Source organism: Syngnathus floridae, chromosome 1 (assembly GCF_059516105.1).
Source record: "Syngnathus floridae isolate MCC-2025c chromosome 1, RoL_Sflo_1.0, whole genome shotgun sequence".
Lineage (NCBI taxonomy): Eukaryota > Metazoa > Chordata > Actinopteri > Syngnathiformes > Syngnathidae > Syngnathus > Syngnathus floridae.
Genome location: NC_142413.1, coordinates 4,597,214 through 4,613,450, shown reverse-complemented (window position 1 = coordinate 4,613,450; position 16,237 = coordinate 4,597,214). Strand labels below are relative to the sequence as shown.

Here is a 16,237-nt window from a genome sequence, read left to right as displayed (position 1 = left end):
AGAACAAAAACTGATGGACGAGCGGCTAAGTGCAAAGTTCCGGACTCTAGTGAACCAACAGCACTCGTGGAATCCTGATCCCAATCCTGACGCTAAACCAAACTCCAGAGTTAAAATAATAATCTTCTATATGGTGGAATTTTGTATTCTTGACTGATTGTAGCCTAGCTTGACTCTAACCGCAGGAATGTTTCTTGAAATATTTAAACCTATTATGGTTTGGTGTGTTGCGTTTCTTAGGGTCAGGACACCTGAGTCAAATTTCACCAGAATCCAGTAAATGAATTCATTCCAACAATCTATTGAAGATAACCCCCCACTGCGCACAACATATGTTGGCAGTCAGCATATTTCCAAGTCTATCTAACCTGCTCGGGAAATGAGATTTCGGAATGAGGTTTACCGGGTCATGGGATGAGTTTGGCATATTTTGCATTCCATTAAAGTTGTATGTGAAAACAAATTGTCGCCGCGCGTTAACAGACGCGACGAGACAGATGGCCACCGGAGTGGGGTTTCTTCTGCATGACCAATTGGCGCATCTGCTGGTGTGACTGCACGGGACTGGCGGTCAGGGGAAGTTCTCAAGAAAACAGTCGGAGATGTCGTCGGAAAACAAACAAACAAAAGCCACGCTGGCGTCTGTTTCTTAAGCGACGGATCGTGTCGAGGAACCTGCAAGGTGGTGAGGACACAATCTGATTAGAGGTTGACAAGAGGTTGAAAGAAATGAAACTTAACCTTACCAACTAACCCATAATGTCAAACTCAAGGCCCGGGGGCCAGATACGGCCCGCCACATTATTTTATGTGGTCGGCAAAGACAAATTTTGCATCGACTTTGCGTCATTACTAAAATTATAAATTATCTTTACTTTAAAAAAATTAGAGACATTGCTTGCAATTTGTATTACCATCCATCCATCCATCCATCCATCCATCCATCCATCCATCCATCCATCCATCTTCTTCCACTTATCCAGGGTCGTGTGGCGGATTTGTCTTTTTAAAATATTTGTCTTTTTAACATATTTCAACAATATTTACTTGTCTCTGATTTCAAAACTAGTTCTTCATCAGTTTGTAGCCTATACTGTAAATACAAGACGTTGACAATCATACTGGCCCTCCGAGGGAAACTATAACTCCAATGCGGCCCGCGACAAAAATGAGTACGACACCCCTGAATTAACCCTAAGTCTAAACATATCCGACTCTACGGTGCCACGGCCCAGAGGCCTTGTCATCGCAGCTTCAGGCAGTCGTGCCAAAGATGTCCGAAACAAAAGACACCAAATTAGTCTCAAGGTGAAGTGTTTGGGTAGCCTCTCTCCAGATGTGCCGGCGTTCCTTTTCATTTCGATGGCATTCCCTAATTGGATGTGAGGGAGGTTTGACGCACATGCTGTCCCCATGTAAACGGGGTTGGGGGATGGAGGGGAGGGCAAAGCCCCCTCGGAGCCCTCCTCCCTGTTTGCCTGCAGTGCAGCGATAGAGAAGGTTACAATAGTCTCTCCCTGCCTGCCTGCAGTATATCCACAAACGCAAAATCAATGCGTAGAAATCGCTTCATTCCTGCTCAATTTCATCCCGCCAGTATAATTAAAAACGTCTTCCGAAGTAGATCTCTCTTGGGGTCGTTATGACATCATGTATGCAGATATTTCCAGCCCTGATCATCGCGTCGGGATAGCTACTGTACGCTAATTAGACGCAATGCTAGCGTCGGAATTGAAAAGTTTCATCCATCAAAAGCCACACGCAAGGCTTGTTAGCATTTTACGTAACTTTCAGCAATGATAACGCAAACCGTCAGGCATAAATTAGCAAATTACCTGTGTTAGGGCAGGAGCAATTATTTCTGCTACGCCGCAATTGCGGAAAAAAGACTCTCCAGCTGTGTTCCGGCGCAAAGCCGGCTGGCCGCGCCGGGGCCCAAAACATAAACAAGATTACAGGAGCCTGGCCTTTAGCGGCGCTCATTAGCGACACCTTGGCTAAATGTAACACTGGTGCCGAGTTGCCAGAAGTGGCGACTTGGGAGACAATTCAGGAAACGCCTGAATAGATAAGGAATAAAAAAGGAACAAAGCAATCCTTGTTGTCTTTGCCAATCAATGACGGGCTGTTCATTAGGCGGGCTCGTTCTGCACTGGGAATTCAAAGAAAACCCAACAATGGAGTTTACAGATAACTCCGGCATTCGACTGGACGCAACGACGCTAACCTTATTAATCATTACGGGCAGAAATTCCATAAAGAGTTGACCTATATTGACCCGCTCATCGTTGTTTGGCATGCATGGCAGTCGATGCGCTAGCCGACGCCTGTTAGCTCTCCGCCGGGCTGACTTTTAACAACATTTATTATGTATGAGAGGGTAAAAGGGGTCCATGAGAAGATTATAAAAGCTTAACATTTTGATGAGATTAATCCCCCTATCAATCGTCGCCTCGCATACAATGGTGAGCTAATTACGGCGCAGCGGTCTGCGAGCAAATAATATTTATATCATCGCTTCTGAGAATCATAAAAAGATATACATTTATATCATGGCTTTCTATGGAGGAGTAAAAGGCTGCCGGGGGACGCGGCTTGAAGATGGAAAAGGGGCGATCAGACAAGTCAAATCTGACCGTTTGTCATTCGGATCTCCGCTGTGATGAATGGACGCCGTATAGAATAGCTCAAACTGTCGGATTTACGCTATGGCGAGTATTCTGAAGACCAGTGTGAGTTTTGAAGCTAAGAAATATCAACTGAACCCCATTCTAACCCCAAATTTAAACACAACTAGCATTAGCTATCTTGATGCTAACCATACAGCACGAGTCAAAGTCAAGGCCCGGGGTCCAGATACATCATTTTATTTGGCCCGTGAAGACAAATTGTGGATCAAATTCGGGTGTCCTTATTAGAATTGCAAATTGTCTTCACTTTTAAAAAAATATATATATTTTTTTAATTTTGACCAGTTTTTACTAGTCTGATTTGAAAACAAGCTATTTGTCGGTTTGTTTTGTAGTTTATACTGTATATAATATGAGGTGCTCATACATTTATTTGTGTTGACAGTCATAATGGCCCTCCGAAAGAAACTATGACTACAATGCGGCCCACGAAAAAAATGACTTTGACACCCCTGCCATACAGTAACCCTAACTTCTGGCTCGAACCAACCGGCAACCCAAACGACTTACCCTAAACCTAATCTTAACCCTAACTCAGTTCTTATGAAATGACAAAACTCTGAACATGAAGGATTAGAAGCCAGTAGCGCAATATTAGAATGCGGAAACCGGCACTAATTGTGATATTGTTGTGCATTCCTGCCAACTTCAAGGTGGATTCTCTGGTACTTTGAAGAACGTTCAAAATCCTCCGACTATGGGAGTAAAATATTGCGCTTTCTCTTTACCTCCACGACTGTGTCGTCGTGTGTGCTGCTTATTATTTGGCTGAACGAGCTGCGGCGGCACTCGTGGGGCAGCGTTTTGACATCATGACTGATTACAGTCTTGCGGCGACCAACTTAAGAAATCCCAACAGTTGCCAGTCGTCATTGCATCGCCCTCATGCTTTTCCTCGTTGAGATTAGTCAATATTACACATTGTGAGGACTGACCATGAATTGAAAAGCAGATATTCGTAATGAGATGTTGTCGCTCAGGTGTCAGGTAGTGAACGAAAACATATCATAAAAATTTCCTGTTGGACCTCAGAGACCTCATGGCTGATTGTGGTTTTTAAACGGGTAGAGGAAGGAGATTATTTTTCTCAGCCTTTGTTATTGTTTTTTGTGAAAGGTAGCAACACTGACCCTGTTCCGACGCAAGGCCCGAACGACAGGCGGCTATAAAGCTCACAGAACAGTCTACGTCCGGCGTGCGCGGACAAACAAAAGACGTCAGCACTTTTCAAAACGCCAGCTCCCAGGCAGTCAATTAGTTCCAAGGTGAGGCGAAACCGTGCGGTCCTTTAAGCGGCTTTGCTCCACTGGGGCGCCGCGTCAATGCCAGCGTCCCCACTATCAAGCTGACAAAGGGCTGGCGGGGGATGTTTATTTTTCGCCGAGAGATCCCGCAGCTCAGCACGTGTGACCAGAACAGCAGGCGTTTGAAATGTTTTTTTTTTTCGTATAATCTTTCGCCCCTTCCCGACGAAAACGGCGCCTCGCACACTCCGGAATCCAATCCGAGGCTATTGATTAGTAGAATCAATTTGCTCCGAGTCAAAAGCGCTGCAATTCATTCGGAAGCTACAAGTGGAATCAGATTCTGATAAACTCGACAAATGCGTCCTCCTTTAATGCATTTCAAACGCAACTGGGTTTAATTAAAGCCAGAAGAAAGGGCGCCACGTAACGCCAGCTCCATTGTGGCGTTATCCACCTGCGTGAAAACCTTTTAATTACCTGCCCGCTGAGACACTCCCGCCTTCGTTAAATCTTCTCAAGTATGAATGGGAGAGCGCTATTTCCATTTAAGGGGACATTCAGCGGCTTGTGTGATCATTTGGAATGCTTTTAAGGTCAGCGAGAACGTCGTCATTTGTCAACGTGGGTGAGAAAAATGTTAGCGTGGGTTCCAACGGGCACGGCCTAACGGTTTGGACTTTTGTAATCACGTTAATGTGATGAAAAAAGGAAATACGGCGTTTGTCACGTCTCTAATTTGCCGATTCCGTAGCTGATATTTACAAATACGGCCGCCCGGCTTCAGCTCTCGTTGCCGGGGCAATTAGTGGTCAGATCAGGAGGTCCCGACGGTTTGGGGAGGGAGGCATAAATACGAAGCAACGTTTCCATTCATTTGTATGCGGCTGCAGGTGCGCCACCTTATTTTGCATTCAGGCCCGAACCTGCCTCCCAAACAGGCCATAAATTAACTTCCCTTAGAGCGCTAGTCGCCGAGAAGCATTGCATCTTTGTTTCATTTCGCCTCTGTGGTCGGAGGTTGGCGATACAAAAAAAAAAAAAGAAGAGAAAAGGTCAGCGATATTGCCCGGAAAAGTAAACATGCGGAAAATGCATGCGGACACATTTATCAGACTTCAAGGCTCATAAAGAGCTTGATGGACGACGGCTTTGTCACTTTGATCGCTTTTGGATACCCTCTAATGCTACCTACGCCGTTAAATGCGACGCTGACATTTTTGGGGGGCTATACCCTCCTGTCATATCGTGAATAACAACCTCTGATGATTTTTGAGCAAAGTTTTTGGCTCATCTAGGGAAAACAAATTAAAACAGCAGCCTGTGACATTCAAAATATATACTTGACCAAAAAAAAAAAAAAAAAAAAAAAAAAAAGCTCAATGACACCATCGACCGAGTCGGTTCCGAGTGACTCGCGAATGTAACAATGGATATTTAATTAGCAGCTCAAGCCGATTTCATGGTCAACCGGCAGTCTCATTCGACAGCATACTAAACGTTGAGCAAGTCAAGAGGTCCTTCAATATCTCTCATACTTGTCATAGTGTGCAGAAGCAGCCGATGCACACGCCGGAAAAAAAACGTTTCTGCCTGTTTCCATCTTGCTTAATATCCGCAGTGAAATGCAGAAATGATGCCGTCATAAAAATGAGTTCAATTAGATTTCTGCAACTCCAGATGTATTTTTTTTATATATAATTTGAATTTCCAACACCTTTGATAAGCCTCGATCAAACATCCCAAAAGCAACATTCGGTATCGTCACAGCCACAAATAAAAACAATCAAACTCGTCACTCTGACGGACTTTTTTAAACCTTCTGGCATCTCACTCAGCGTTGCCAATGATTAGATATAAATAGAAAGGATTTGTCAAAAGCAATGCCAGAAGGGAAATTTGTATCCTAATGATAATTTCAAGGCTATATTTACTTTTTATTACAGACTGACGTTTCCAGATTGGGCTGAGCTAAACAGGCCAATGGGCTCGTTGGGATGTTGCACATTCCCTGCAGGAAAGAGGCTTACTGCGCTGGTTGCCATGGTGACCCACTTGTTTGCTGGAATCCCAAGCTCCTTGGAAAGCTTTTTAGGAGGCCAAACATGCTTGGAGATTTATTTGGTATACTGAAAGGAAAACGTCCTCAAAATGAAAAATCTAAGAGATGGGAGAAAAGAATCTAATGCTGCTTATTTTTGGCTGAAAAGGATGACTCATAGGGAGACGCCTATCATGGGAGCGTGAAAGTTGGGAGGACTGACAGACAGAAGAAAAAAAATTGTGGGGGAGTGGCGGCAATGAAACGCCTCAGAGCAGATGTATGAATTGACTTTTTGGAGCTGATTTATTGGATTGGACACGTTTTTTTAAACACGCCCGGAAATGGCTAACGACTACTACGTCATGTGTTGTCCTCGCACCAAGTTTGAGATCCTCCTTCGAGCTTCAATGCGTTGAATTTAGCAACGCCTCCGAAAGTCAATTGAGGTCAAGATGGGCCTATTAGATCTTCTCTGCTATAGAATCCTGAAGATGAGTTTAGAAAACTACTAACCCAAAACAGGTTGCTTCAAACTTCATGTCATTTTGGGTTTTAAACTTTTTTGGGTGGATCTACTTATGATTGAGATACCGCAAAATCTGTAGTTTGTCTTTGAAGGACCCCTGGAAATACCCAAATTAACCTTTTCAGAACTGGGCTGCTTCAAAAGACAGAATTCCTGAGTGTTTTGAGGGGTATACGTTATTGAATTTTTTTTGGGGGGGGGTCTACTCACAATAGAAATGCCTTGCATTTTTTTTTAAATCAAATCGATATTTGGGGCTGAATTTTTATTGCTAAATTCTAGATAGTGTGATAGATTCAAAATGGCCTCTTCAATCTCAGACCGCCTATCTTTACGTTTATGGCTTCTTGAAACTTTTTTGTGGGTCCACTTGCGATAGACATGCCTACAAAAGTTCCTCTCGTCAAATCAAACTGGAGATGATTATTTTTGTTAGATTCTACAAGCCAAATTGGCTAAACAATAAAGCCAGCATTCTTTGGTGTTTCAGGGCGTGGCTTATTGAGATTTTTTTTGTGGGTCTACCAATTTGGTTTTAATCGTGAAATTACCTTAGGGGTCTGAATTTTTCATCGCAAGTTTTTTTTTTGTTTCATCATCAAACTTCTTCGCTATACTCAGACCACATGCTACAACCACAACTTAAATTTTTGCCGCACATTAATATATACGTGGTTCAAATTTGGTAGCAATAGGACAAAATCACTAGAACGTTTCCTTTGGCAGCATTGAAAAACTCAGAAAATGTCTATTGAGCTACTGCAAATAAACACAACAAACCAATTTCAGGAGAGCCTTCAGACCACAAGCTGCGGGCCTCATCACACGAGACCCAAAAGAACATTTTTCTTTTCTATCAGAGATAGAGCAAAAAAACTATTTACCCGTATTAGTGGTGCTGAACTGTCACTGGGGAGCGACTGAAGTGTTTGAAAGAAATGTTGACAAAATGGATACGCGTGTTGTCTCCTCAAGGAGACGGGTTCACTTTGCCGCTTATCAAATGTTGCCCAATTTTTGCACCAGAAATACATTCTATTCTTCACCTTAATACATAAAGCACATTTCTAATTGTCTTGATCAATGAGTTCCCATTAAGGATTTGATGTGTTGAAACAAATATGACAACATCAGGCCCACATTGCGTTAAAATACAAAAGATGTCACCTCAATTTATGTCAAAGATGTCCTACTGTAAACATTTGAGTCCATTATCAGACTTTTCGCCCTATACAAATAAAGTCAAGGTTTTGCCTTTTAACTGAGCGCTTTACAAGCAACTTGCACTTCATACAGATTATCAGATGTTAACAGATGGTCCTCACTTTCCTCCCGTAAAGCCTCCGTAGTGATGGAACATCAATGAATCCTCACCAATCATCAAATTTGCAAATTTCAGTGAACGCACCGGCGGCCCACCTTAATGGCAATTAGAGGAAGAAGAAGGGCAACGCGTCGTTGGCTGGCACACTCACCGCGTCCTCCCGATTGTAAACGGCGAGCTCCGAGTGGGAATCCAAAACGAGGTCGATATCCAGCTCCGGTGGGGGGTGCGTCGCATCCACGCGCCTTACATCCCACGTGCCTCATAAAATAGTAATTACAATTGGAAAAAGGATATCCGGATTTAATTTTTATTTCTTTATTTTCTCCACAAACCGCGCGTCTTACAGAACGAAGCACATTGTGTGCACCGGCCGAGTCGTACCCAGGATAGACTGAGAGAGAAAGAGAGAGAGCGAGAGAAGTGAATGTGGGAGGGAAGAAACGCGCACATAGTGGTTGTGGATTGCCGCTCTGGCCATATGCGAGGGCGCCACCTAGCAGCAAACATGAGACATGCGCCATCCGCGGCCTCTGCACTGCTCAATTGCACCGTCTGCATTGTTCGTGTTCTTCACGTGACAATGCAAGGACGTGAAAAAAAAAAACCAATATATATATATATATATATATATATATATATTTTTTTTTTTAATTAAAAAAATATATAATAATAATAATATTATTATTATTATATAATTTTTTTTACAGGGCTCAAAAAATTTATATATTTTTTTCAGAATTTGACAAGAATATTAATTTATATCATATATATAACCTGATCATGTGTTTCGTCTCTACCGCTACGAGTGGCACTTGTCTTTGTCCTTGTCTGTTATTTATCCATTTTTACATTTGGCACTTGTCTCTTTATTCTTGCACTCTTGTACGCTGCTGTGACAAGTAAATTTCCCCGCTGTTGGATGGATAAAGTTCTATCATCATTATCATCATACATATATATATTTATTTTTGCATCGCACAATCGTGCAAGTCGTGTCTGCCCACACTGGACGTTACATCACCGCGCCCACCCAACACCAAAATGGAATGAAAGACGCCCATACCGTCACGAACCAGCAGCATCCACCTCAACACCGGGATGCTTTCCAAGAAACCAAATATCAATTTTTATACAGATCTGAAAAATCATTGCTTTTCAAGAGACCCCCCAAAAGAGCATATAACTTTAACATTGCATTTTCAAAGAAAGCAAGACATTGTCATCACTCAACACCCACATGTGTGGACTAGCCATTAATATACGTAGATTTGTGAAAAATATGTAATTTACCAAGTTATGACATAAAAAAAAAAGAGGTTTCTACCAGGCCTGCAATATTATACAGTTTTATTATTTCCATCCACCCATTTTCCGAACCGCTTATCCTCACTAGAGTTGGAGATGTACTGGAACCAGATATAACTTTAAAAAGCAAAGTTTGTGATTCTTACTCAGAAAAACAACATTGATTTGTACGCATTTAAAAAAAAAAATGTATGTGCCAGTAAATGTACCTGTGTAATTGCCAATGACAGTACATGTTGGTGTCAAGGCCTTGCAGCATTGGGACAAATGAGATTTTTAGTGTTAGTGATAGTGATCTAATGCCGTCACAGGGCTTTTATTGCATGTCAGCCTTTTGTGAATATTGACTGATTCGCTGGCGATGAATCAAACGACCAGGCGGACAACCGCGCCGGCGTCGCCACTTTAATTCAATCATCGCCATAGACATATTGAGCTCGCAAACCTCGGGGGCACGTCTTTATTGCATCATATGACTTCATGCACTTAACTGCTAGTCGTTCTCCCGAGGAGGATAGCGTGCGGAATAAGTCATTCACGTGCAAAAGACGGATGTCATTTTGGGAGTATTGATGATACTAAGTAAGCCATTATCAGAGGTGTAGCAAATTGTCTTCAAAGTTGACAGGCGGTGACATTTTGTCAGCGCTCGGGTGATATTTAGGGATTTTAATAGCGTAGAGCAGGCCTCGTTATTCTCCACATCATGACAAGAATCGTTTCATAGGCACACTTGAAATTGCACCAGTTTGGTTTTGGCACGTATAAAGTATGTTTAACAGATAAAGCCACCTTATAAAAGAATCTAAAAAATTTCAACAATGAGAAAAATGCAAAAATAGGAAAAAAACAAACACATTGATCACTGACAAAACCAACAAAAAAAAGATAGGGTCAAAAGTCAATATTGGGGGGGAGGTCAAGATTGACATTTATAAAATTGATGGATGGATTAATAATAAAGCAGTATATTTGAGTAGTACATTTCCTTTGGTGTCACACTAAAAGGGATTGCTAGTGCTTTGAGTCACGAGCGCGGTCGACTCAACTCGTAAGTCAAAGCGCTCCACCACAGACTTTGCAGAGAGCGAAGGCCGCCACTAGGGGGTGCCTTAACCCTAGAAACTCAGCCCTCCGCCCCTGCTGGTGCGCTTTTCTCCTAGTGGAGCGGCCGCGGCAGGATCGGGTTACGCTACGCCCCCTTTGTTTATTAAGACCGGGTCAGTGCGCCGTTAGCCGCGGGACAACACGAACTCGCATTGGATACCGTCCGCTGGGGAAGGGCAGCTTCATGTAAGTAGATATTTGGTGGTTTATCTACAGAATACACATTTCCGATTACGGCTTTCGCTCTGGTGACGCCGCGAGAGTTGATCCGCCAACATGACGAATGAGTTTCAAGTGCGCGTTTACTCGGATTGTGCCAATATTTTTTTTTCTTCGCTTTCTTGGCTTTGTATTGATAATGTTGTCAAAGTTGGCCCCGAGTTTTGTTGCTCGGTAGCCTGTTGCTTTTCTCGCCACGGATCGGATGAGACTCTGGCCCGGGGGAGGTGGAGAAGAAGGAGGAGTCGAGAAAAGCGGATTGTCCTCGCTTACTATGCAACATTTGAGGCGAGCAAATGCCAATTGTCGTACACGTTAGCACACGGCCAAGTACGCACGCATCCGTCATCGTTTATTAGGAAAACAAGAAGAAAAGCACTCAACGTCGTGTTTCGGACTTCAGTCCAGCAGTGCTTTAAACGAGCTAATGAGTAAACCGTTCTCAATGGATAATTGTTAGGATGTCACGCTCAGATCTTAACTGTTTGTTTCACATCAACATCAAACCCATAAAAAAATCACGCAAACGTGGATAAATGTGTAATATTATACTGATTCAGCCCCGTTCTCTTGGGCGGGTCGTAGGGGGCCATTCACCCCTCGCCAAACCAAGATGCTTGTGCCCACCACACTTATATTCTAACTATCAATCATTTAATTTGATTATACAGTAATCCCTCGTTTATAGCGGATAATGGATTCCAAAAACCACCCGCGAAATCCGCGAAGTACGGTCACCAACAAGAAGTACTGGGCAGGCTAAAGAGTTTGCGGAAAGATGCTAATTCGCGATCGCGCTAACACGCAAAAACGGACTTCTAAAGGAATGTAAACGAACTTTTGGATACAATACAACATTGTCCTAAACACGTTTCTTCAATTTAGTTTCATTTTGACTTTTAAATAGTTTTTTAATTTGGACAAAAAAATCCGCGATGTAGCGAAGCCGCGATAAACGAAACGCGAAGTAGCGAGGGATCACTGTATTAGCTGATTTTGTTTTGTTACACATCTTTAATCGTTCATCAATAAGACATTAAAACAAAACAAAAAAATGGGGATTGATGGCCAGTCTAAGCTACATTAGCCAATCACAGCCTTATTGTAAACAATATTGGGGCACTCCTCTTAGTCTTTTATGATAATTGCAGCTTTCAGACACTTTAGGTTTTGTACATTACGCTTTTAGACTTTCCCTGGAAGAATTACAGTACGGCAAGTGAGGAGGGACATATTAGAGTAGAGTCGACAACTAAAAAAAAGTCCTAAAAGCACAAAACCTTTGGACATCTAAAATGAAGATCACATTTTTTTCACTTTCCCTTTTCATTTCTGCTGCAGACCGCTAATTCAAAACAATATGCCAACGCATCCGCCGTAATAAATGTGACCAACGTATTAGCCATAGAAACAGCAAATAATGTTCACAATATTGAATTAGAATTAATAATCAAATTAAAAGCAACAAATCCGATAGGAGCAAATAAAGGCGCCACTTAAGTCTGAGGTCTAGTCTGCTGTGATTGTGCAAAGTATAATACTATAACAACAGAGATGGGATGGGGTTAATGACCGTATAAACAGGAACATGAACAGGGTCTCCAGACAGTATCCAATGTTTGTGTCTATTTCGTAAACAGGAACAGATCATCAATGACTCGACAAGATCTCTTTCAGCCACTGACCTAACGAACACTGCCGCCAAGTGATAAGAAAATGAAGCTTCAAATTTCCTTCATGAACCAGTTATTGTATTTTTGACTCGTCTAGATAGCAGTGTTGTTTTGACTAAAGGGGTTTAAGAAACGGCAAGTCAGTGTTGCACAAAGTGTGCCCGCCCATCTTTAGGAGTGAAAAATTACATCAACTGGTTCATGAAGCAAATTTGAAGCTTCATTAGGACATCACTACTCCTACCGACGCCCTTAGCCGACCTCTCCCATTGTTCCCGCTAACATTCCGTTTTGCTTTCCAGGCCTTGACGAGCAGATCGAGTGTGAAATTGCATTTAATGGGCAGAAATCCCGCCCGACCGGAGCTGTAAAAATGATTGAAACAATGGGTGAGTCGATGCTGTTCTTAATGGAAGCCTAATGCACTCTACGGAGTCATTGCGCCCCAAATGATGATTCTAAGCGTTATGCGTTGCCTTCCATCTATCAAATGTTAACTTTGGCGTGAACACAAAGCAATCTTTCGTCGAAGCCTTTGTCTGCTCGCTCGAGCGTGGCCAATTAATGCGTTTCGAATAAGATTACCTGTGTAGGGAAAACGTGCTGACGCCAGGGTGCTGTCGGCAGCCTTTGTTCAAACAACAAATCCTCACTTTCGACCCCGGCGCATTCCCCTCGAGGTGATAGTCACAGTGGGCAAGCACTGGAAATTGCTTCATTTTTGTCCACATGACAGTGGAGCGTTCTTACTGAGGGGGCTTTCGTTTTGCCAGCTCTGGCAAGCGCACGCAAGATTTGTTTCATTTCCTCCTGATTTTGCCAAAGGGCTGCAAAAGCATTAGAAACTTTGTTTTTATTTCTGCTGAAAAGAAAATCGCATAACCGGTCAAAAGACTGAACAGGGACTCTGGGTGAGGTTAGAAAAATATGTCTTATTTGTAGGGCTGCAAGTAACACTTATTTTGATAATTATTTAAATAAATATTAAGATTTTAGTTAGATTAAAATAGAATTTTAATTTTCATTCATCCTTATATTTAAAAACAGAAAGTTTCAAAATGCCGAAGTGCAAAAATTGACAGTTTACCGGTTTGGTCTTAAAAAAAAAAGAAAATTTAGGATCAAAATTTTACTCGCCAAAAATATAAATGTGTTTTCATAGATGATTAAAGAAATCTGAATGCATTTATTGTTAAGACGCTGAAATTCAAAGGGTTTGGATAATTTTATATAAACAAGAAGCGATTGCCAAATATATTTAAATTGTTCTGGGTAATTTTTACGCCGCTGAGTACAAACATTTAATTAGTTTCTCTGAATCAATTATTTTTTACAATGAATTGATTGATGTGCTTTGACAGTTTACAAAATGTACGTTAATCATTATGAAGAGTATTTTGTTCTTTAAAATCCCCTGTTTTTGCTAATAATCTTCTTAATTGTTGCTTAATTTGATTAGATTAAGTTCATTTGCATATAGAAGGCTATCTGATAAAGATTGCTGATTGTTGAAACTTTGTTGGCACCAAAATCACCGCTGTCCAGTGTAATCGATTAGTCGTCGATTCATCTTTGCACCTCGAGATACGAGTGAGCTACAGACGAACTGTTCAATTTTCTAATGTTGGTATTATTTGAACGGGAAATGTTGCTCTGTCCAACTATTCACATTCCAAATGAATAAACGTGGTACCCCCATGTTCTGTCCTCTTTCTCTCTCGGCCCGTCACCGAAATATGTGACGTACGGCTCTCAGACACGCAGCGTGCCTTGCAGGCGGTGGAGCGACTCCAGGCGAAGTTGAAAGAGCGAGGAGAGGTGCCCACCGAGGAGAAGCTCAGCCTGCTCAAGTCAGTGCTCCAGAGCCCCCTCTTCCACCAGATTCTGGCCTTGCAGAAGTCCGTGCAGCAGCTCAAAGACCAGGTGATCAATTTGTTCGGAATCCGAGACTTCGAGTAGCAATTTATACTTGGGAGGAGTTGCCCCTTCAGCCACCCTTCTACACGCCTCTGCTTCATAGAAAAATTGTATGGGACGGCAGAACATTTTATTCCCCTTGCACAATTGTTGAGTGGCGAATGCTTATCTTGCACAAGTCACAACGCCTCGCGACTGAGAGCCAAACGTTATCGTAAGCCAGGATAGAGTTCTTAAGGGGGCCGCGGGAAGCCGAATGAAAATATGCCAGCAATGCGGTGGGAGACAAGAGGGCGGGCCAGCTCCTGAGATGAGATGAGCAATGTTTAGATTCCTTCAAAGTAACACTCGGAAAACAGTCTGTCGGGCCTCGGTCAATGCGCGTAGCTACGGCGACGACAACAACAACAAAAAGAGGCCGCCGGTTATGTGTGAAGTGGAGCGGAAACAATTGGTTAAATGCGCAAGAACCAGACTGGAACTTTAATCCTCTTAGTTAGCCCGGCCAACAAAGCGCATGCATGTTAGCAGCATGCTACGCTAACGTCAGCCAGGCCCGCAAGGGGGGGGGCTATTTTCGAGGAGCGTGTGGCACTTTGTTAGTCATCTACATGACACACAAATGACCTTAAAGAGGGGTGGGCAACCATTTTCCTGTCAGAAAGAGGAAAAACTACATTTATAGATTTTATGTTACATTTTATGAGCAATTGTGTGTTTTGTTTTTGTAGTTTACGGCCTTCCATCAGTCCTAAGGATGGAATAGTCTGAGCAATGGCCACTTCTGGCCAAGGGCTGAACAAACATTAGTTTGTAAAACTTGTTTATTTGTCTACGCTATTCATTTGGGTCATAAACACAACTCCCCCTTTGGTGGGGAAATAAACATTTTACGTACTATGCCGCATTGGTTCAGTTCATCTGTCACAGCAGTAATTAAAAACAAGCGCATTGAGGCATCCAGATGGCCCGCGACGATAATAGAAATATTATATTTGGAGCCTTAGAGCCATGGTGGGGAAAGCAGCTGATATCTTCTGAAGGATTAGGCGGCTTTTGATGCAGCTAATCACGGCAGATAACGAGTTTCAGAATCCGGAATATTGGACTGGATGATCATAGAGCTCGCCAAGCATCCAGACAAGAACGTTATCACAGTGTTTGCTTGAGATTTATGTCTTTGTGTGTGTCTGTGTGTGTTCCTCACAGGGGGGCGGTGATCGCATCACAGAAGCGCAACACAACGGTAGCCATGTGGCGCCCTCGGAGACCAAAGATGGCAAACCCGGATGTGATCAATTGGATCAGATTATTCAGACTATGGCGCAGGTAGAAGCACTAATTTTTGATTTGGTTTTATATACGCTTCGTTACGTTTTGATAGTGATGCTAAACGTGGGCACACGTGTGCGACGCAGGGACGCTACGTGGCACACGTGGACTTGCAGAAGCCAGCGTCAGGGGGTCTGGGATTCAGTGTGGTGGGTCTGAAGAGCGAGAACCGAGGGGAGCTCGGTATATTCGTTCAAGAGATCCAAGCGGGAAGTGTGGCTCACAGGTATGTGAATGGATTCAAATCGTCACACCATGCTCGGAAAGTTAATCATTTTGGCGGCCATTTTGGATTCCAAAGCCAATGTGACTAATGCGTGAAGCCAAATTGCAAAACAATGTTTTGCTCTTGGTTGCTAAATGTGAGTTTCATTTATCCAAACTGCAGCGATGGCAAGTTGAAGGAAGCCGACCAGATTTTGGCCATCAACGGCCAGACCCTGGACCAGACCGTAACCCACCAACAGGCCATCGGCATCCTACAGAGGGCGTCCGAGAGGGTGCAACTCATCGTGGCTCGAGGGCCCATACCTCAGCTGGCAAGTGGCACCGTGTCCCCCGATTTAACAAACAAGCTTTGTTTAAATAATCCGTAATGATTTAGTGGCAGCATGTGGAGACTATTGAGCTAGTCAACGATGGCACTGGCCTGGGTTTTGGTATCGTCGGAGGGAAGACAACTGGCGTTATCGTGAAAACCATCCTTCCTGGAGGCATCGCCGACCAGGTGATTGCATTTGAATCAAACATTAACCGCATTCACAATTGAAAGAGTTGTGTAAATTGCATTTTCTAAATTAGTTGAATTTTTTTTTATATTTAAATAAACAAATATTGCTACATCTGATTTATT

General features: G+C 42.8%; 2 protein-coding genes across 12 annotated transcripts in view; one reads left to right on the top strand and one right to left on the bottom strand.

The window, feature by feature from the left end:
* Positions 1-8,287, bottom strand: part of LOC148403499 (adhesion G protein-coupled receptor L3-like) — a 90,503-nt gene extending 82,216 nt beyond the window's left edge. For 2 of the 10 annotated variants that reach the window (XM_088372974.1, XM_088373003.1), the window contains exon 1: positions 7,980-8,257. The gene's annotated coding sequence lies outside the window, so the exon portion shown is untranslated. Of the gene's footprint in view, positions 1-7,923 lie in introns of all 10 variants that reach the window. The other 8 variants (XM_088373021.1, XM_088373040.1, XM_088373030.1 and 5 more) reach the window with 8 other exon arrangements.
* A 1,980-nt stretch (positions 8,288-10,267) lies between these two features.
* mpdz (multiple PDZ domain crumbs cell polarity complex component) overlaps positions 10,268-16,237 on the top strand; it is a 21,893-nt gene continuing 15,923 nt past the window's right edge. For both annotated transcript variants that reach the window (XM_088357468.1, XM_088357384.1), the window contains exons 1-7: positions 10,268-10,429; positions 12,438-12,524; positions 13,892-14,058; positions 15,262-15,381; positions 15,471-15,610; positions 15,773-15,923; positions 15,989-16,111. In XM_088357468.1, the coding sequence (XP_088213594.1) occupies positions 12,509-12,524; positions 13,892-14,058; positions 15,262-15,381; positions 15,471-15,610; positions 15,773-15,923; positions 15,989-16,111 (717 nt within the window). In that variant the 5' untranslated portion in view covers positions 10,268-10,429; positions 12,438-12,508. The remainder of the gene's footprint in view (positions 10,430-12,437; positions 12,525-13,891; positions 14,059-15,261; positions 15,382-15,470; positions 15,611-15,772; positions 15,924-15,988; positions 16,112-16,237) is intronic.